This window comes from Triplophysa dalaica, chromosome 11, assembly GCF_015846415.1.
Source record: "Triplophysa dalaica isolate WHDGS20190420 chromosome 11, ASM1584641v1, whole genome shotgun sequence".
NCBI lineage: Eukaryota > Metazoa > Chordata > Actinopteri > Cypriniformes > Nemacheilidae > Triplophysa > Triplophysa dalaica.
Window position 1 is genome coordinate 10,051,215 of NC_079552.1, and position 23,426 is coordinate 10,074,640.

Genomic DNA, 23,426 nt, shown 5'->3' on the forward strand with positions numbered 1-23,426 from the left:
ATTTCGACTTAGTAAGTCATAATAATGAGATACTAAGTCGAAATAATGACTTTGTAAGTCATAATAATGAGATACTAAGTCGAAATAATGACTTAGTCATTAGACAAGAAGGCTAGCCCAGCGTGCAACACATCGGTTCCTGTTGCAAATATTGAGATAGTGAACAAATATGAAAGTAAGTATACACACAAATACACATTCAACGAGCTCTTCGGTAGTTGATTCGTCTAAAATACCAGTTCTATGAAAGTTTACGGTTACATTCGCCCAAATGCAGAGACGAGCAGTGGCGGATAGGCCTCCGGGAGCAAACAGACAATTCCCGGTAGCCTGCTGACAGAAAGCGCTTATTGCTTATGTGTACCAAAGAGAAAATTTAGGAATTTGGCATTCGACAGGAAAGTCATCAATCTGTTTACATGCCCGTAGACGGTGTATGGGTTGGTGTTGGGGCTTCGCTATTCAGAATCAGAAAGAGCTTTATTGCCAAGTAACGTTATGTTTGCACAAACAAGGAATTTGTTTTGGTGACATGATCATCTAGTACACAACAACAGCAGTACACAGAGAATAAAACACAATATAATACAGTACACAGATTGTCAAAAATATTGGGCTGCGCGTTCCCGCTCTCTTTCTTTTTTCCGACAGTGAGTTGAAACACAGTGCACGTGAACGCAGTGACAACACTGAGCCCCGCCTCCTTTCACATACTTGACTCGTCTGCGGCAGTTATAGTGAAAGTGAAATAGTATGTTATATAGAGTAATGTTAGAAAAGATGGCCATTACAGTCTCAGTAACACATCTGGCGCTTGTTGAACACTCGTATACGTTTCCCATGTTTACCATATCGCTCTATGTATGTGCACTGATCAATAATTTAATCCACTCGTTCATTTCGTTTTCAAAAATTTTGTTTAGGTTAGAAAGATGCCCAGTACAGAGTCTCCGCAACATTTCTCATGTTTCTTATGAGCGCTCATCAATGATTTCATCCACTCGTCTCATTCGCTCCGGTTTAGTTGATGTTTGAAATGATGATGGTGATGGTAAAGTCTCTAAAACAGTTCTCGTGTGTGATACACGTTTGCACTTTCGTGTTTACCATAACGCTCTAAGCTGATGAATGATTTTCATTCAATCGTCTCATTCGCTCCGGTTAAACGTTGTTAGAGATAGAAAGATGGCCAGTGCGATTCTCTGCAACAGTTCTTGCGTTTAAAGTTTGCGTTTCTGTCTATATGTATGTTGATCAATGATTATATGTGAATAAAAGGCAAATATTTAATAATATATATGTAGGCCTTTGACATTTAATGAGCAATGAATGAGCAATTCAATTGTTCAAGTATTTGTACAATTGTTCAACTCTTTAATCTCTTTATTAATCTCTCAACTGTTTATGTAAGCTCTGGTCCATTTATACTGATAAATACAACTTAGATTTTAAATAGTAAATGTATTCGTACAATTTACATTAGATTGACAATTAATACATAATGTAAAGATATACCGCAGGTATGGCATGCATGTGATGTGCCTTTACATATGGCCATGGTTTTAAACAGAGCTAACCGGTTGGTAACGAAAGAAAGAAAAAATGCCAACAACGAAAAGCAAAAGAAAAGGCATGTGCTTGTGTACTATTTTAACCTCTTATTTTGTTTTAACCAAATTATGCAAGCACATGTTTACAATTTCAGTATTTGAACACTGGCATAAAGTTGCTTGTGTAGGCCCACTGTACTTTTAAGTGGCTTAACCAAACACTTTACGAACAACATATACAAGTTCTAAGAATTAGATAAAAATTTAAATTATTAAAGGGAACCTCCACCCAAAAATGAAAATTCTGCCATTGTTAACTCACCATCAAGTAGTTTAACATCCTGACATCAGTATTTCTCCTAAACGCAAATTATGGTCGTTTTGGAAGCTCGGAAGTCGTTTTTAGCCCACAGTACTGAATTAACCAGTTTTTCTAAATGAGCAAATCTCATTCACATCCTGCGTTCTCTTGTGGTTCACTGAGCTATAAATGATTCACTGATATCTTATTTTCGCTAGTGACTGAATAGTTTCCACTGTTCAGATAAGTCATTCGTTTTCGAGTCGTTCTGATAACAATGTGTCCGCTGGATACTGGCGAACTCGCTGTGTGACTGACAACTGAGGAATGAGACAACTGCACAGCTTAAAACGTTACAATGATGTACAGCACATTCATTTAAGGAACCTTTTCAAGAAATATTACTTTCTCTGTGTTTATCAGAACAAAGAAATTGTAACAAATGTATGAAATGTGCTTGTTATGTGAAGAAAACCTTGTTATTAGGGCGATGGCCATAATAATAAGAAAATGAACATGTATGTTTACAGGATGGAGAATCTCATTGAATTTTTGAGGCAGAGGAATGTTCCTGAAGAAACACTAGAGTTACTTGAATGTGAAAAGGTGAGTGATATGTGTAAACCTAGCCTTATGAAATAGTCATGCAGTCTTTCATACATGAAACATTTACAAGCATTGCAAACATCTAAAAGTTTAATTATGGTTTTTAATATTATTTTTAGATTGATGTTAGTGTCATCGAACTAATGACTGATGAACAGCTAAAGAAATACTTTCCATCTTATGGTGATCGTCTTGCCGTACTGGCATTTTGCAGAAGAAAAACTAATGAACCCAGCAACAGGAAATCTAAACTTTTTGAGCGACTGAAATCTAAGATATCACAAAAACGAAAATGTGATGATGATCCCGTAACTAGTCAACTAACGACAACAAAGAATGCTCAAAAATGTATGAGAAAGATAGAAATTGGATGGATGAATTATGATGAAGGTGAAGAAACCTTCAAACAAGTGAGAACAAGAAAGGGTGGTGGCACTCGGAAAGTACATGTATCAAAAGATTCCCAAAAATCTGATTTAATTCAGGAAGCAATTCAGCTGTTTTTTGGAGATGGAAAAAACACATTGGGAGACATTACTGATTTTGAGGTTGATTTAAAGAATTACAAAGATTTGTCTGTGGATGAAAACACTACAGTTGGAAGACTCTATGCAGAAACCAAACTGCCAATTCTGAGATTCTACCTCACAACAAAGAAAAAAAAACATTCCGTTTCAGCTGTGGAGGAAGATTTGGCTGTGACTGGGCAGGAATTGGATATCTCTTCACCAACAGAGGAAGGTACAGGTGACCCAGATGTGGTTTATATTGGGAGCAACGCAGAATCAGAGGTGTCTTTCCTTTATTCCACAGAGATAACTTCTTCTAACCTAATGGGAAACATTTTAGAAGACAGCAACATTGTCACTCTGTTTACTGAAGACATTATAAACTTTGGGGATCAAAGTTTGGATGATACGTTACCTCTGTCACCTGTTAACAACACACATCCTGAAAAAACAAAGAGGATTTTAGTAGTCCACCGTGGCCATGTACTCCCAGAGCTCATTGCTCATTTTTCTGATGAAAGTGTGTTAGAAAAGGACATAAAAATTCAACATATTGCACCGGATGGGAAACTTGAGAGGGGCCATGATGAAGGAGGGGTTGTAAGAGATTGCCTTGCAGAGTTTTGGAATGAGTTTTATGACCAATGCACTTTGGGCAGTTCTTTCAAGGTGCCATTCCTTCGCCACGATTTTGGACAACAGCACTGGGAAAGTGTAGGTCGTATCATTGTCTTTGGATGGCAAAAGGAAAAATACCTTCCTGTGAAAATTGCTCCAGTAATCATGGAGCAGGTCGCTTCTGGATGTGTAAAAAGCAATATCATTGAAAATTTCCTGAAATATGTATCTGAGCCAGAACGAATAGTGTTTCAAGCATGGCAGTCAGACTTTAACAGTGTTGATAAAGAGGAATTACTCGAAGTCTTGGATGTCCACAGCTGTAGGAAAATGCCTACAGAGAATAACGCAGAAGAAGTCTTACATGAACTTGCTCACAAAAAACTAATCCAAGAGCCTGCTTATGTCATTGAACAGTGGGCAAACATATTTGCAAATGCTGTCATCCGTATTGAAGACATTTCAAGCAGGTATGAAAACTTGCAGCCCACAGTGAGGAAAGTTGTAAGGTCTGTTTCTTTTCCAGAAAACATGAATGCCCAGCAGAAGGAGATTCAGAGGTACTTAACCAATTATCTTAGGGAGTCCAGCACACAGGGTCTGTGCAGGTTTCTTAGATTCTGCACTGGTTCAGATCTTTTGGTGGGAAAAAACATCACCGTTAACTTCACAGAAGTTCAAGGATTCCAAAGAAGACCCATTTCACACACATGTGGCTGTGTTTTGGAGCTGTCTGTTTGTTATGATAGCTATCCAGACTTCAGATCTGAGATGAACAAAATCATGGAATCAAATGTGTGGGTGATGGACATAATATAACGTAAAAAATGTTTCTGAATGTATGGGAAGTGTACTACAGATGCAAATGCATCAACACAGACATCTTTTTATTTATGTCATAGTGTCTGTATATGTACCTCTTTAGATGTATCACTTTACTGTTCGGATACATTTTGGATGCACTACTCTAGCGTTTGGATACATTACTTTAGCTAGTGTTTGGATACATTACTCTATCCAGTGTTGTCTCTTTCTAGTGATACATTTTGATCATACTATGCTACTATATGGGAACATTTCGATTCACTACTCTATTGTTTGGCTACATTTGGAATCAATCATAAAGTATTTTGATACATTTTGATACATTGTTATGCAGAGTTCACAATGTTTTAAACTGTTTTATTATATTTTATTAAAACATTCAATTTTTATGTTGGAAAACTGTTTGCTACTGAGCCTAATATGCTGTTTATGCTGCTGTATTTAAAAGCTGCTTCCTAAATTGCACAGTATAAAAACCCCAGGTGAAAAAATTGAATTCCCATAATGTAACTAAAGTGCTCTATTTTCGCATATTTTGTTCTAAATATACAATACGTTATCTTTTAGTACTTCTTAAGATACTCTTAAGAACATCTAAGTGTACTTAACTGTGCTATATTAAGACCGCATAAATAGGAACTAAAATGTGCTTATAACATGCTATCTCGGTATTAAAAATTAATTTTGTTACCACTTGAAGTATACTTCAACACACTTGGGTTCAAATGTACTTCAAGTGGTAACTAAACACATCTTTTTATTCAGAGATAGTATGTTAAAATCACATCTTATTTATGCTGTCGAAAATACAGTGAGCACAGTTGAGTAAATTTAGATGTTCTTAAGATTATTTTAAGAGCTAATATAATTTTTAGTGTATTAAGTACAAAAATAATACATGAAAATGGAGCACTTTAGGTACATTATGGAGGGGACTTTTTTTGCCTGGGATTTTTTGCTATTGATTTCTTTATTTTGTGTTTTAACATATAGGCCAAATTGAAATGTTCATTTTTCATGTCATTGTAGTAAAGGTTACACTGTATACAGCATTAAAATGTGACAGCATTACATTGCAAAGTTATGTGTAGTTCTACAAGCGATATATAGTATTGAAAATACTACAGATCCAATTCACATTTCTGTCATAGTGTTTGCATATGACTTTTTGGATATGTTACTGTCATGTTTGGATACATTTGGAATATTGGACACATATTTGGACACGCTACTAGTGTTTGGATACATTTTGTAATGCACATGATGTTTGAAATGAAAGTGTTTAAAGAGTCATTAAAACATTCAAAGTTTATGTTGAATGGATAGCAATATTTGCCAAGCAAGTCTTTACTAATATGCTGTCCATACTGCAGTGTTTAAGGCTGGTGCTAAAGTCACAGTAAAATGTTGGAAATTTTGTTGTCGTTGTTGTTGTTTTGTATTTTGAAACATGGAGGTTTGAAACTTCAAGTTTTAATTTCAATTTACTGATGATTACACATAAAAACATGTAAAATTGACACCAACAAGTGGGTAACATTATGTGTTACTCCACAAGTGATACATCATTTCATAACACTCTTCAACTGTAGTAGACTATTAAAAAAGCTAAGTGAAAGCTATTTTGCTATACTAAAGCCCATATGCATTACAGAGTACAGTATTGTTTGTGGAAAAAATTCAGTGCAATCAAAAAGCTGAAAACAGTTCAGGGTTCTTCAGTCAGTTCATCATTTATCAACTCCCTAAGTTTTACGTAAACATCCAATGTTGAATAGACATCATTTGACATATCCAGGTTGTGTTCTGCGATGAGATAAACACATACATCAAACACATCTTTGTCACAGGGATAGTCTTTGAACACACATTCTTCCAGACACACGTCAACCTCTTCGGGGCAAACAGGGTGCAAGTAATCTCTCGCACCATATAACTGAGGTACGGCATGCATAATAGTTGGACGGCCATTTGGAGATCGGGAATTATGAACTGGCCTTATTCTGTGAGTGTTCCACAATGATGTCACTTCATCCAGTTCCTCCTAAAAGAAGAAAACAAAACTTTATACATATGTGGAATGTTAAAGTAACTTTAGTTACACTCTATATTAAGGTACATAATATACTTGCTTATTAACATGCATATTGGTTGTATATTAGTAGCCTATGTGTAAAGCACATATTAATGCTTTATTCTGCATTGCCTTACTCTACATCCCTTTATCCTACCCAATACCAAAACTACCTCATAAGCAGTAATTAGGAGTTTATTGAGGCAAACGTTGTAGTCAATAGATAGTGAGAATTGCTCCCTATTTTAAAGTGTGATGTAACTTTTATTGTGTTACCTCGACATTATTAGAATGGCAGTCAGGTGCTTTTAATCTTATCACTAACGCATAATACTTGTATAAGTAGAATTTTACAATTACTTTCAATCAATCTTTTTAAATTTTCATGTCTTCTTTAAAACATTACATTAAATTACATTACATTACTATGGTAACTCTTTTTCCACCATGCTAAACAGTACCCCATGGTAAGTAGGCACATATAAAACTCAGGTGGCAGGAGCAACTAAGGTCACATACCTGCCACATATACAAGTGCCAGCTCACATATACAGAACCATACTTCGGTTGAGAACTGTAAATGTTATGGTTTCATCCAGAAAAATGCAGCTCCTGCATTTACTTGTGTCTATGGGTCAGTTTTACTTTGTTTAATTTTTCATCGTATTTAACCTGCTAGGCAGCTGAAGATTGAACCACATGCCCAAAATGCTATGTTTAAGCAATGACTAGCCTTTAAACAACAATTATTTGTTTAAATAGACACAATTAAATAAAATTATAGACTTACCTGAATCAAGTTTTGAAAACAGAACTGAATCAAACATTTGTCTAGAAAGGTGTCAGCATAATGTCCGTCCTCTTTAAGGTTGTCAAAAAGGTTCATCCAAAATTGGATGCACTGACTCCTAAGTGTGAGCCACCACCTCTCAATCCGCTGATTTCCTGTGCTGGGCCCAAAACTGACACATAATGAATTAGAATTATGCAGAACTTTCTGCATATCTGCCACATGACCGTTCTCAGTTCCAAGATCCAGTCTCACCCGTGCAGGGCAACCCTCTGCCTCTGTTACAGCTGTAATAAAGTATCCAGCAATGACTCGTGGATCACTGTTTGTTCTGTACGATTCAAGCCAAATCATTTTTCTAGAGAATCCATCGATACACCCACTAATACCAATCCCGTATGGCTTTAACTTGTCGTATCCATCAATGTGCCATACGTAGTTCGGTCCGCGGCTGAAATACACTCGTCGGCGAAGTCTATTCCTAGACCTTAGATCAACGCCATCGCCGTCTAGCAACCGTAAAATAATCCGTACAGTCTCTCTGTCGGTGATTATTCCATTGATCCAGCATTTCTGGTGCATCCACCTGTAACCATGCAACTGCCCTGATGTCTGTAATTGTCCTTGTATAAAAGCTGACACCTCAGCTTCAGCAGTCTTGTTCTTCCTCCTCCAAAGCTGGTGTTTGCTCAAAAGTCGCTCAAGAGTTCGATTGCTAATTTTAACACCATGAACATTCTCCAGTAGAGTAAGAATTTCACGATTTGCAAGGCCCTGTCTGAAATATTGCTCTATGTGTCTAAAATCCATGAATTACCACAATGCTGATCAATGAGACTGCACATAAAACATATGGACATACGATCAAAAGCACATGGCGTCATATACGACATGTGCATATACAGATTAAGCCAATATTACGAGAAAGTCATATGAGAAAGTTTCTCATAATAATGATTTAGTAAGTCAAAATTTCGACTTAGTTTCTCATTATTATGAGATAGTAATCTCATTATTATGACTTACTAAGTCATTATTTCGACTTAGTATCTCATTATTATGACTTATTAAGTCGAAATTTCGACTTAGTATCTCATTATTATGACTTAGTAAGTCGAAATTTCGACTTAGTATCTCATAATTATGACTTATTAAGTCGAAATTTCGACTTATTATCTCATAATTATGACTTAGTAAGTCGAAATTTCGACTTAGTATCTCATTATTATGACTTATTAAGTCGAAATTTCGACTTAGTATCTCATTATTATGACTTACTAAGTCATTATTTCGACTTAGTATCTCATTATTATGACTTACTAAGTCATTATTTCGACTTAGTATCTCATTATTATGACTTATTAAGTCAAAATTTCGACTTAGTATCTCATTATTATGACTTACTAAGTCATTATTTCGACTTAGTATCTCATTATTATGACTTACTAAGTCATTATTTCGACTTAGTATCTCATTATTATGACTTACTAAGTCATTATTTCGACTTAGTATCTCATTATTATGACTTACTAAGTCATTATTTCGACTTAGTATCTCATTATTATGACTTACTAAGTCATTATTTCGACTTAGTATCTCATTATTATGACTTACTAATTCAAAAAAAAATTCCCAACCCTGGCGGAAACGGGCTTCCATAGTTTGTTATTCGATTTGAGAGGCTGTTATCTCGGAATAACGAACCTGCAATTATCGTTCAAATGTTTTCATTTAACACCTGTCTGAGATAGTCTTGTCTGTTCAGTCAGTGCCATCTGCTTTAGCTAACTGATTATAGAAGCAGTTATCCAATGATGACCAGGTAACTGTGAAGTGTAGATTTAGATTTTTGTCAAATACATTTGTGTAATTTTTATTTTATTTTTAATAAATGAATGAATAAAGGAAAAAAATGTGTCATTTTAACATGGTTGTACAAGTAAAGCCACGACGGATTAGATTGTCAATTTACTGAATAATTGTTTTTACAACTGATAACAAATCGTTCACTATTTTGAATGTTATCTTCATTTAAACCCGTTTGCAAGATGTAAACAAGCCTCCAGAACCACTTCATATTTATTAATTGTCCTTTATTTATATGAATTGGGTTTTTAAAATGTTTAACATTTTTATACAGTTCTGTACTGAAACAAGAAATGCTTCTGGAACAGTGTAATTGACGTCTTGCAAAATGGTCTATAATAATTGTGTAGTATATAGAAGAAAAATACACAATTAGATTAATATTATTGCATTATAAATGTCACATAGTGGTGTGTATGATATGGCTGGAGTAAGATCTTTGAAAACAAAAGGTGATGGGTTCAAATCACACATAAAAACCATCTACTGTACTGTAAATATATCTTTGAGCAACTTGTTCTTGCTATACTGACATAATTTCAGTGCTTTTCATGTTTAAAAAAAGCAGTTATATTTGACTTAAGTAGTTTTCATGTGGATTTTATAGTAGGCTACAACAGCTCAACCAAACCTGTACAAAAACAGTCCGACATAGTCGCCGACATGTTTTGTACAGCAGCCCTAAACGGGAAAACAACTCTACAACGCGGGTCTCCCTTTCGGTATAGTGGTGAAACAGATCGCGGATGATCCGTGATCCACACAGATCATACTGTTCAGAACGCATTTGACCCGCGGATAAATGTAAATTTGTTCATCATTGAGTAGGAGAGTAAAACGCTCTCTCTCTTCAGTTTTAGCGCCAACGCGCTCTCTCTCTCTCAAGTAACTGGACGAGTACAATATTAAAGCGGTTCCAGATAAACAATGACGCTCAAAACTGCTCTGTCACACTGCTAATATTAGAACAAAAACAACAACATATCTTGGTTATAAAAAAATAAAAAAAATGTTCCTCACGTAGGCTACTTATCCGAATCAAATAAGCAACTTCCTTGGGGGTGATTTTAAAAGAAAACCTTGGGTTCAGAGAAATGTATGGTTTAATATATTATCAATGGCATTGATTTTATAAATTTGAAATAAAAAAACAGACATAGTGTTCTTAAACTTTGAAAACTATCTTACTCGGAGGCCGCCATTTTTTTGCGTCAAAATCTGTCAAATGGTTGCAGACTTATGTACTCTTTCGCTAAAGCGAAGAGCGCGTTTTTCCATATTTAACAGTAAAATGTGAAACGTCAAACATAAGATCAGATATATAAAGGGCACAGCGACAGTAGGTGTCGGTACGTCCTCTTGATACAAGCCCGCCTGTCTGCCATAAAAGAAGAATGCGTTCAGTATAAGCATCTGTTCAAGGTAAGCGTGCATTAAATCATAGCTGTAAACTAAATCATAGCGTGCAACCATTTTACGTCATCAAAAAAGAACATGGCGGCCTCCTTAGGTTAAAAGGAGTATTACATTTAGGTTTTTTTTAGATTTTTTTTTATGTGTTTCTAACGACAAATGCTAGTAGTGTAAGGTTCCATCGTATTAAACCATGCATCTCTCCATAGACTGGGCTCCCTTTAAGAGTATATTCTCTCCCACAACTTTCTGCTGGAAAGTATCTCCATAGATATCTATGAGTATCTCTGCTAAAACCCTTAGTACAGCGGTCCTAACGCGTCTCTGCTGGAAAGACTTTATAATATTAACGCAGGTCCTAGCACCTGCCTGGGGTTTGACTTAAGGCCTAATATTTGACTAGTTTTCATGTGGATTTTATATATGGTTTTAAGAAGGATCTATTGGCATAAATGTAATATAATATACAACACTATTTCTTCAGAGTTGTTTAAAGACCTTACACAATGAACCATTATGTTTCTCATACCTTAATAAGTTGTTTATAGCAGTCCGACATAGTCGTCGCCATGTTTTGTACAGCAGCCCTAAACGGCCAAACAACTCTACAACCCGGGTTTTCTACTTAAAATCCACAGACCTTTTATTTTATGTTATAAATAGGACATCGCTCTTTCAACATTCTTTCTAATGCCCGCATGATCTCTTCCCTGCGTCAACATGAAAATGACATATTTTTTCCACTATGGTGGCCACCGTCGTGTTTGGACAGAACGATTCGTTGCAAATCTATGATAGAATGCTAGTTGCCGATGTAAATCAAAAACTGCACCTTTAAAAGAAACATTTATCCAAAGCAAATTACAAAACGGAGGAAAAAGCTCAAGAACATTAAAAATAATATTTGAATGTAGTGTAAATATGTACATTTCACTAAAATGTATCTCAGTGTGCAAATAATCATATTCACACCTTCCGTTTTTCCATCCACTGTCTCCACATCTTACTTTCCCTTTTTCTCCCTTCCGCAGCCCTCCCCAGTTTAATGATGAGCATTTGCTTGCAATGCCTGGAGCGATGCTCCGTCTACTGAAAGTAATTTATGTAACCAATCAAGCGCTCATTTGTCAACCATCACTCTTCATTTCAGTGACTGCAGGACACCAGTGCTGTGGTCTCTGGGGTGTTGACATATGTTGTTTTGTTATTTTGATTGCAATTAGCGGATGTGTCTGAGTAGTAAGGGATGGTGGAACAGGGCCATGGCAATATGGTCACCCCAGTGAATGATGGAAAGACAGAAAGAGAGATTGAGAGATAGTGACTGTTCATTTTACTAAACTTAAACAATGTTACCGCCCTTGCCAGTTACAGCCTTAATTTTTCATTCTACAGAAGTACAACACAATTTTTTGTACCGCAAGCGCATCAACAAAACACTTTTTACCCAGCAGATGCTTAGAAGTAGGATGTGAGTGTTAAAATTAACCAGCTTCCTTTGTGGCTACAGATGTGTCGATCTCACGTTAAGCTCCACCGATGTGACCGTGTTGATAGCCACGTTCAACTACTGAACAAGGTGAATATCGTCCCTCCATCTCTCCCCCCTCCCCACCCCACTGCCTTCCTATTAGCCAGCCCATATTCCACATCAAAGGCACAGATGCCAATGACCTCACTCTGCCCCCTAAATGCTAAATTATTATTATTAAAGTGTGATTGACGGGCCTGCTTATTAATTATAATCTTGTGCACATATGCGGGGTGATGGCAGGAGTGAAAGCAGCATTGTGTGCCAAGACGCCAGCACACAGAAGCTAATTTGATCAGACACACTATCAAAGCACACGCGTCAGAACTCCCATGGCGGCTCCTATAGGTGGCACTCACGGTTTAAGGGGGGGACAGGGACGATCGAATCAAGGGTGGAACTCTGCGGTACATTTATCTCCCAACGACAAACACAAACAAAGTTAAGCTAATGAAGGTGTTTAAAAATAAGAGAGAAAGAAAATTACAGAACTTAGAAACTTGAAAGGAAAGGGTCCGTTAAGCGTCTTTGTTTTTGTAAACTTTTAGAATAGATGATAAATAATTTGCAAGGGAAGCAACTGTTGAAAAAGCTAAAAAAATGAAAGCTGATTTTTGCATGATTGAAATGCATGAAGGTGAAACTTTACATTCATTACAAATGTCTTATGTATAAAAATTAAATACTTTTGAAGAATATTGTTAAATGTGCCACACAAATACCTAAATAAAGCTGTTTGATTTGAAATAAAGCAGGTTGTCTCATAGAGACTGAGGTGTTTAAGGGATAGTTTACCCAAAAATAAAATAATTTGTCAAACCATAAAAATATTATGATATTTATTCACGTTCAAGTCATTCGAAATATGAATGACTTACATTCTTCTGCTTAAACACAAGAAATATTTTGGGAAAAGATTTGTGTCAGGACCAGCATTGTTTGATTAGCAAATTTGTTCAAAATAGTCTTCCCGTTTTGGAATGACATATGGTCAAGTAAATGATGAAATAAATTTAGGTGAACAATCCTTTTTAAGATCATGTGACTAGCCTATTTTGGTTACCTCTTTATCAGACACTTCACTGATGGAATGAAGGATGAAGTATTACTACAAATAGAGCTTCATGACAAAAATTTGCATGATGATCCTCCAAGAGTACTCCCATGAAGAACAGCACATCAAAAACCTAAGTTATCTGTAGACTTTAAGTAAATAAAGATAGCTACATTTTGAATGAAAAATATTCAAATGAATGAACGAATCAGTGAATCTATTCTTACATTTCTTGTTCTTACAACGTTAATCTCTTCGTTTCCTTGTGTGCTTTCCCTATATCTGTCCACAAAGAGGTTCTATGCCAAGTGATGAGACTGAAAGAAGGAGCGTTTACCTCAAGACAGTTTGAAAACAGGCAATGACTTACTAATGCAATTTGTAAAGATGCGTTGTAATACACTTAAGAAACCCACATAAACTTTACCTGCTGGACTTTTATAGCTCCAGGGAATCAGTGATGCTGTTAGTGTGAGATAAATGTCAGAGCAATTCATACTGTCTCCATTAGGAAAGACAGGAGGGTGCGACACTTTTCCAAAGGCATGACAAAGAAAGGGAAAACCCAGAATGAGTTCCCTGTATCACTCTCAATGATGTTTTTTTGCCAGTAAATATAAACATTTCCAAATAAGTGATTTACACAACATAATCAGTGAAATTAAAAGTCTAATATTTGAATCATAATTAGTGAACTGTGACATTTGGCACATGTTCACTCCGTTCTCAAATGTGTTTTGTCATGTACGGTAATCCAATCATGACATTTCACAAACGTTCAGATGTTCTATCATCTGACCAGTAGGGGGCACTAAAACGTCATTCTTGTAAAAAGACAATTCTTCCCTGTGGTGTTGGTCACACAGATGTGAGTGATGAGATCTAACATTTCTTATCATGGTCTGAGAGACTTAACGGACAATTAAGGATGTAGGGTCATGTATCATCATGGGTGTATAAGATAAATTATGTATATATAAATATAAAAACCCATCTATGTGAGGGGAAGGTATTTGGGGAAGATTAATATACACCGTTTCTCATATACAACTGATTCACCTATATGATGCATTGTTGTTCTGTCGCTAAAAATGCTAATAAAAAAAGATCTTAAATAAACATAATAACCAATGTATCCTAAACTGTCAACGTTGCAAAGTGGATGCTGACCGATGTTAAATACCTGTAATTCGTTCATTCGTTTTCTGTGTTGAGAAACATCTAATCAACTATTATATGCACTCTCGACAACATCAACTAGCTTTGTTCACACAAGAATAAATCCAAACTTTAGGACCGACTGTACTCTCTGTCATTTTGTGTGATGAAATCTGATCTACAGTATTTGAGTCGATAAACCAAAAGTAAAACGTTTGGTGCCTGTCTGAATAAAGCCATTGTCAGTTTAAATCAAAGCATGCACGCATAAACACGGAGACACTTAAAACACCGCCTGCGCTCAGAAGCCGAGCTAAAATCTCAGAGATGAGTAGTCAGAATATAAAGAGCGTTTTGCAGGGTGACAGGACCTGCAGCCATGATGGGTTCTGAACGACTCTTTTAATGGCCGAAAAAGACTTAGGAGATTAAATGGAGGCCCTGTGATGCAACTCAATTCAATTTGTCAGTACGCCTATTCATTTGGCAGACCGGGCCCTGCTCTATAATTTCTCCATCTCAGTGCTTACTTCCTAGACGGTGAACAGCACGGACGTCCCTTGCTGGTCTTTACCTACACATTCACCGGCAACTAGAAGCACTTATATGACGGCTGAGCCCCGGTCACGGTGCAGCTTCATTTTGCCTGTATGTATATTTCAAATAAAGTAAAACACATCTGCTTTCCAGCAGCCTCTGCACTCTTGCAAATGGAGTTCAAATTGCCTGAAATGAGGGAAGAAGTAAGCGGAGAGAACAAAGGAAAAAAACAGGAAGATTTCATCCCCCCCAAGAAAAAATGACTAATAGCTGCTTTGGCCGAAGCCCGTACAATCTTGTTGGGCTATTCAAAATGAGAGGGTGCCTAATTTGCCAGTGCATTTTACTCTCTATTATGCTCTCCTCTTACTCTCTTCACACCGCCTGTTCACCACCCCCATCCAGTTACCACCCTTTTTATCTACCTTCCTCTGAATGCAAAGCTTCACCCAAGGGCAGCGTGTGGATCCTGGTCAATCGCACCCAGCAGATCTGCATATTCAGTGAGTCATAAATCTTCTATTAGCTGCTCCTCTAAGACTGACTCCTGACCCTTATTTCTTCAGGATGTGGGGGGGTCTAAGGTAGACAAGGGCACACTAACAGCCTCCCTCCCGCCCCCTCCGGCTGACACCCAGCCTTCGCGACATAAACACGTCCACCCATCCACACGCCACTGTTCTTGTACGCATCCCATCATATTCCTCAGGCCATTGACTTTTCTCCTTCAGCAGAGGACCACAACAGGCGTCCGGGCTTGGGCACGAGATGTCCACTGATGGGAGAGAGAATACATCAACGCACGTCCACACCCTCGAGGGCTAAACTCTCATTCGTTGATAGAAGTCCAGGTAGCTGTGAAAAGGGCCTTCACGACATGATGTAATGAGGAGAGAAGAGTTGATAACTGTTCTTTCACACTGAGCCGTTCACCAATAGTGTGAGAGTGTGAGAGCAGAGGATAGAAAAGAGAGAGAGGACCATCTGTAACTGTTCGTGAGATATGCGAAACTTATTTTTTTAAATCAACTAGTAAACTAATGATATTCAGGGAAGTGATGTTTAATTCGTCTGTTTTGAGGTTCACCTGCGTGGTATTTTTGTAGGAGTTGAAATAATAATAATGATAATAATAGTAACTATAATGACAATGATAATTATTATTTAGTAGTAGTAATAATAATAATAGTAATAATAATTATAATCATCGTAGTTATTATTAATATTATTATTACTGTTGTTCTTGTTACTATTATATAATGACTACTAATTATATTAGAAATCAATTAAAAATTCCAAAATAACTCAAATGTGGGGCTGTGTCTGCTTTCTTGTTAAAGTTAAGAATTTAAAGAAAGTACTTACAGAGCATGAGATAAAGGATCGGGCAGAGGAGAGAGAGACAGAGAGAGAGGTAGAGGCAGAAGGAGAGAGACTGGAGAGTGGTCCTTGATCAGACTGAACAGCGGAGGAACTTTCTGGAGACCCACATAAATTCCTGGCGGAGGTGTAGGCCTAACACTTTAACAACTCGCTGTGCCGCCCGTCAGTGCAGCGTTTAACAGTAGGCAAACGCCTGTGTGACAGCATCACGCCTCATTCATTATTTAAACAGACCTGCATGCTGCACACAGCAACGCAGCACAACCATCCTCCAGCTGCAATGCTTTCTCTTAACAATCCCTCCAGTCCAGTGAGAGAGAGAGAGAGAGAGAGAGAGAGACAGAGACAGAGACAGAGACAGAAAGAGAGTACACACTTCAAAGTTCTGGAAGTGACAACCGCATTCAAATGAGGGAGCGAATCCCTTAATTTGAAAGTATATGTAAGTAGTATATACAGAAGACAATCTAGATAAGCATAGCAATTTTTTCCCATTTGGCTCTTTTTATTATTTCAGTATTCACTGTTTTTAATTAAATAATCAATAATAATAAAATGCTAAGCTTACAGTGATGTGCGGCAACCTTCCTAAAATGATTAATTTCTGTTAAGCTTTAAAGATTTCATATGCGTTTAAATTGTCTCTAAAGACCCCTGCAATTCTTTTAGTGTTGAACTCCTTTTTTTAAGCAATTTGTGAACAGAACACAATGTCAAAGTCGAAAGTAGTAGTTAGTTCATATCTTTTTGCATATTGTGAATAAAACTTAATTTTCAGAATTTCGAAGGAAAAAAAGAAAATTCTGTCATCATTTACTGAACAGTGGCGGTAATAAGTTCTACTGCATGGACAAAAATCAAAGTCAATGGGTACAGCGATTGTTCGGTTACCCTACATTATTTTAAAAATATTATTTTGTTTTCTACAGAATTAAATCCTAAAGGTTTGAAATAACAAGAGGGTGAGTTAATAAAGACAGAATTTCAATTTTTGGGGACCATCACTTAAACTAAACTTAAACTTTACTTAAACTATCACGTAAAATCACCATAGCTTGAATTGACAACTTTATCAAAACAGAGGAAAGAAAGAGAAGAATCATAGAGAAGAAAATTGTGTGTTGCAGATAGAAAAACAGGCAAGAATAAGAGCGAAAGAATGAAGTGTTAGAAAATGTAGAACGGAGGAAGAGGAATGACGGATGAAACCGAAGAGAGAGAGAAGAAAGTGATCTGCATTCCTGAATCAGCACTGCTCACACATCTGGACACATCCCACAGCGATGACATCCTCCTTTCACATTACCACATTTATAATGTCTGCATTAAAGACCTTGTTTATGAGTTAAGCATGAAGCTGAGATGATAAAACAGATAAGATGAGAGCCGGACTGGTGAATATCCCTCTCAGAAAGCTGCATCCCCATTTTTCATATATTCAATTAGCTAACAAGGCTGTAGCGCCAAGCCCGGGAGCAGGTTTGATGGATCAGCCAACTTTTTCCCAGCAGGCTGAGCTTACTCAGCCATTTTTTTCTTTCTTCTACTCTTTTATTCTGGAAGAATGGTGAAAAAAGTTATGAGGGTGCTGGAAAAAGACAGGCTTAGCGGTGTATGACAAATTTACCGTCCCAGCTTAACCCTCGCGATTCCACAAGCCTGACAAAACTAGAAACAGTGAAGAAAACTAAAAAGTGAGAAATTCTACTATCATGTATTTCATATGAAGGTATATTGGCATAATCTGCAATGCGAAATATATATATTTTTGTGTGAAATATTTAACTCAACCATGCATGAAGGCCTGTTCCTTTTACACATCTAGTATGATAGATAGAGAACTTCGCAAAAATCTGTTTATTTTTGCTTTTCCAGGCTTAAAAGCAATCATATTATTTATTAAAGCATTTTCTCCTCATTTTCATCCCTCTCCCTTGGCATTCACTGGCATTTAGTGGGGTCAAATGCTGACATTAAGACTGACATTTGGCTGGAATCTATAAAAAGCAAGTATCATTACGGGTCAAAGTGCCATGACAGACCCTGACTCTTTCACCCCAGAGAGAAGGGTTTGTGGGGATGGGTTTTTCTTAAACACACCAACTGTTTATCATGGCAGCTTCTGTCTCACTACATAGTAAATTAAGGAAAGTAAATACTACCAACCCAGTTCTACCATATAGAGTAAAGAGACCTATAGTAAATACATATGGCTGTGGAAAAAAGGAAAACATTTTTTTTTCAGTTTTTCTGAATTTACTATAGGTATGTGTTCAGGTTAAATTATTATTTTTGTTTCATTCTGTAAACTACTTACAATGCTGTAACGATCAAGGCAGGACGAGAGTCGTGAAGGAACGACGCGATACCGGTGCAACGCGCAGCTGATACTCATTATCACTCCCGTCACCGGCCTCACGTTGTTCCCACACGGCTCTCGTCACGTCTTGCTCGTCAAAAGTACTACTCCCAAATTTCGAATAAAAATATCTTTCTATTTGCATTTATTGCAGAAAATGAAAACTGGAGAAACAGGTCAAAATAAGAAAAAGGATGCTCTGTATTTTTTCACACCTAAAATACTGCAGAAAATAAGAAAACAAGTTCGTATTCACTTTTAAGCACAACAGTAATATTCGTACCTTTATTTAGGTCATGCTGTCAGTCTTTCACATTACTTTATGTGGACTTTATGTCACTTCTGAGGTTTGATTTTGGTTGAAATGTAACGGACACTGGACTGGAATTGCCACAATACTAATCTAAAAAGGTTGATTAAGTGAAAATGTCTCTTAAATTTTTCCACAGCTGTATATAATGCAATTCTTTACTACATACTAAAATCTGCCACCCGAGACATTCTCATCCTGTTTTCTGTGCCCGTCCTTAGATGAAAAGGACTAGAGATGGGACCTGCTTTTCTGCTATTCTACTGTCTACCATGCGAAACCATAGTTCCACATATATTGGTTCTCCTCAAGAGAGGACCTCATGGGGAACCCATCTCAGGGTGAAATGTCAACTTCAACGTGCTGTGGCCATCTGCCACCCAGCCTCATACCTCCAGTGACCCTCTGAGGACTTCAAAAGTAAAGCAAGTGCCAGTGCACCTCTGTAGCCAGGTCACCTTGCCGTTCCCACGGAAATGGGTCATGATGGAAGGCGTCTCTGCGGTCCATTTGCATGGCTCCTGAACTCAGTCCAGCCTTTGCTGCTAGAGGACACTGTGTAGGAGACGGTGAAACCTCATTAGAGCCAAAGGAAAAAAAACTCGCGCTCGCTCACAAAAGAGAGAATATACAGTGGGTCCAAATTCCCCAGCTGTGGGCCTGTCGTTTTGCATAAGTCAGGTATGTGTTTGTGGATGGGGATGGCTCATAACTCTCGGCAGGCTGATATTAAATTCGTATGTGCGGAGACGTGCCCCCGGACAGTAATGGATTACCTGGCCCCGATTCCCCTCCCAGCCCGTCCTGGCTTGGCTCAGCCCACCGACCCCAACTGTCTGGAATGTGACAAGATAGCAGGAGCCTGCCAGGGCTGCTGGGAGGCCAGATTTATCTCGCACCGCGCTGACGGATGATAAAAACGTCAGGCCGTGATGTTTGGACCGGGTCGCCAGCCGGAAGGTCTGCCTGCAAAACGGCACGATGGTCAGAGCGCCAAGAGATACACACGTGCGTGCGTGAGCACAAAGGTATCTTTCCTATCGGTTCATCATATAACCTAAACCCCACCTTCAGGGCAACAGAAATGATTCTGTAGCAAGATACGTTCATTTTTCTGGCATCTTGGTGTTTAAGACACCTCGGGAAGAGCGGTTTGGTTCTCTGCTGCATCTTTCATGAACACGGATAACATCACAATGCATATTATAATACCATTCCAGCACACACACAGACACACACACCTATGATGTTGTGTAAAAGTCATGTTGAGTGATTCATCGTCTGTCTTTTTCCCCATTTAGAAACAGAGAAACCGTGTTAGCGCATCCTCTTTAAGAGCCTACCTGGCATCAGGCCAAAGTCCACAGGCTGTGTCCACGACAACGGAGGGATGAGCCTTTGAAAATCAACCAGAGGCTCAATTATGTCCTCCTGAAGCAATTACGTCCAATGACACCAGCTTCGCCCCCTTTCCAGATGCCCTCGCCAGCCTTAATTACGTATGCTAATGCCGAACCCAGGTGACATCACCGAACCCCGTTCTGCCAGTGGAAATAAATCACGGATTTTAACAAACATCTCCATTTAAAAACCATCCATTTCAGTCTGCCAGCAAGATCATCTGGCCCCACGCGTCAGATGGAGGTTAAATGAAAGGCGCCTGGTTTCGACCCACCGTGGCAAACTGAACTCACGCAAGGAGACGCCTATAGTGCCCGCTGCTGGGCCATGCCCGATGCGTTTAACAATATTTAAAAGACAATGCCAGCGTGATGGTTTAACACTGATTGATAAGGCTGCCACAGCAAAGTAGATAAACAAGCAGGTGATGGATTTGCCGCTCTCCAAGTGAAGACGTTACTCTGCTTGCAGAGCCCCTTGCCAGACACCTAGGAGCAGTGGGTGGCCGGAGGTTAGCCATTTTGTGCCCACTCAGTAATGCAGCCTTAATCACTCTCTATATTTCCAGTTAAAAAGGTAGTTTAATGAGCCAGTTTCAGAAGCCCAGAGAAACTGATTATTATCTGAGAAATCCTACTGAGCTGGTGTTCGTCCAAGTCTCTCTTTCTCTCCACATCCTTCGCTCTCTCAGTAGATGGCACTGTTAGTCTTCTGAAACGCACTGGATCGCTTTCAGCGTGGCGTGCCAAGTGTCTTTACGGTAGCATATTTTCACCCTCTCGTCCTTTAAATCGATGTACGTGTGTGTTTTCATCACAGAATAAGTGTAAGAGTTCTTTAAATGTTCATAGACTTGGTACTATCACAACATACGAGCGCACTGTAAGTAGTAGCCTAACGCAGCTCTCGGTCCATTTATAACAAGCACTGATTTTAGGTACGTCGAGATACCGTCGCTTCAAGTCACTGGCTCTCGTGGTTACAGCCCCAAATCGTGCAGTGTAATGTAATGTATGGATGTTTTAAATGTTGATGAGTCACACCACTGTGTCTGTCTCTGATCTGTCTGCAAGCATATGCTACCGAGCCCGTCTCACCCCCACTCCGGGCTAAAAACATCACACAGATCTTGATTGTCTGTTTCTCTCTCTCAGGGCTAACAGCACAGCTGCAGACACAACGAAATGCCTTCGAACAGACACACTGACAAGCCGGCAAAGGTGGAGATGGAAAGAATCTACCCAGGGAAGAAAAGAAAGAAAAGAAAGCGCAACACATCATGTCTGTTGTGTGTAGCAGCGCATGTTTTTTGGGGCCCATGGACACAAACACACACACCGACACACAAACTAATACGCCTGTGAGCATTTCTGCATGTGCGAAGCCTGCGGGGTGTGAGGAAGCAACTTTTCAGGAGGCAAAGGCACAAACTGTGAAGAGATGGGCTTAATTAAAATCCACATGAATATGCATGAGACACTTGTACGGTTCCAGTAATTACATATTGAAAAAAGGTTTCATGCGCTAGTGAGACGCTGGCGTAAGTATTCTTAAGTGATGTCTAATTCCAGCACGCCACACGGCATGTAGATTGGAAGGGAGACAGAAAAGACTCTTAGTTAAAAAAAAACTAAAAAGAAAAGAAAACAGTAAGAGAGAAAAAGATTGTGAGGGTTAAAGTGTGCATACGAAACCATTGTAAAACATCGATGAGCTTTTAAGGGAGAAAAACACCTACAATTTATGTTAACCAGAGCCAACAGTTCACCAGATGAACACGGCAAATCTCTGCAGAGATAGAGCTTATTTATTACTGAAAACATCAATGCTGTTATTGCACGAAACCTGCGGGTCATTCTCAATATACTTACAACAGATTGACACATCTGCTCGCTGGTCCTCAGAATAGCACAATGAATTTACAATTAAAATGTTTAAAGGTGCACTCGCTTGTTTTTTTGGTTTATGTTGTGCTGGCCAACACCACAGCTGTTCTAGACTAGCCACTAGTCACTTTGCAAGATGTAAACACGGGTCCAGAAGCACTTCCAGTTTCAGCTATTTATTTATTTACAAATATAATTCAATCCTAAAGATATTAATTTAACATTTTATATTATGCTCTGTTGGTTTTCGTCCAAACATTGTTGTGTTGTTTACATCATCTGAAGTTCGAGTATAGTCCTAGCAATGCATGGGTTTGAAACATAAGAAAAATGATTCCACCCATAGACCTTGGACATAAAATAAAGACTAGAATAAAACTGTAGAGAGTTAGATGCTGAAAGGGACTGGTAAAGAGGTCCTGAGAAGAGTAGAAAAGGAAGTTGGGAATTGCAATGGCAAGTATGATAGGATGGTTAATCACCACTTTGCCCCGCTAATTTCGCGCCCCCGTGGCAACAGAGCATGTTTTATTCAACAATTTATTAGATCCCCATCCATTCTGGCACTTAACACGCCGAGTCCACGCAGCTCTGCCACGCACGGTGTGTACAGATCCGCCCAGCAGCGGCTCGGCCCGTCTGCAGACCTCCCAGCTATTATTTCAGACCGTCGACAGAACAGCCAAACATCATTACAGACTGAACCAACATCGCTGCAGTTTTCCCTTTACGGAATCATCCATCGCCTACAAACCTTCAACACCAGCCATAAAGGCGGGAGATGGAGGTAGCTGAAGAGAAGGGACAGCGGCACCAGGCAGGGTACTAATGACTCCCTGAGACACTGGCATTATGCAGAAACATGCTGGCCATATGGAAAAGACAATGAAGTACAGTAATTAAAACAGAACAAAGAGAGACGCAGTGTGCCATAATTAGAACACGGATTAATCTGCTGATAATTTTACCTTGATTAATGTTCTTGATTTTCTCTTCATACTGACCTGAGCCAGTTGGGTACGGTCCAATTAAATTTACATTAAGCGGCAGAAAATTCTGCATCAGAATAAGATGTCACAGGACAGGAAAGTCTAATTGTTTTAGCGCTATGAACAAAATGCAAGATGAGACCTTTCTAGGCAAGTGTTCTTAATACATTTGCCAGGTGCGCTTAATTGTTTATTCTGTTTAATACGTGGGCTATCTTTCCGTTATCTGTAATTGTTGTCGTACTTTTCCATCTGAGATGGCA

General features: G+C 38.4%; 2 protein-coding genes across 2 annotated transcripts; one reads left to right on the plus strand and one right to left on the minus strand.

Moving 5' to 3' along the window:
- Nucleotides 1–2,390: 2,390 nt before the first annotated feature.
- Nucleotides 2,391–5,784, plus strand: LOC130432022 (uncharacterized). The gene is made up of 2 exons (XM_056761241.1): nt 2,391–2,457; nt 2,577–5,784. Exon 2 carries the CDS (start codon nt 2,601–2,603, stop codon nt 4,401–4,403), a length of 1,803 nt encoding a protein of 600 aa, XP_056617219.1. The 5' UTR covers nt 2,391–2,457; nt 2,577–2,600; the 3' UTR covers nt 4,404–5,784.
- Nucleotides 5,785–6,100: 316 nt separating this feature from the next.
- On the minus strand, nt 6,101–8,197 carry LOC130432149 (uncharacterized). The gene is made up of 2 exons (XM_056761413.1): nt 7,274–8,197; nt 6,101–6,453 (listed from the first exon to the last, which is right to left on the minus strand). The coding sequence occupies exons 1-2, from the start codon at nt 8,081–8,083 to the stop codon at nt 6,118–6,120; spliced, it is 1,146 nt and encodes a 381-aa protein (XP_056617391.1). The 5' UTR covers nt 8,084–8,197; the 3' UTR covers nt 6,101–6,117.
- Nucleotides 8,198–23,426: the final 15,229 nt, after the last annotated feature.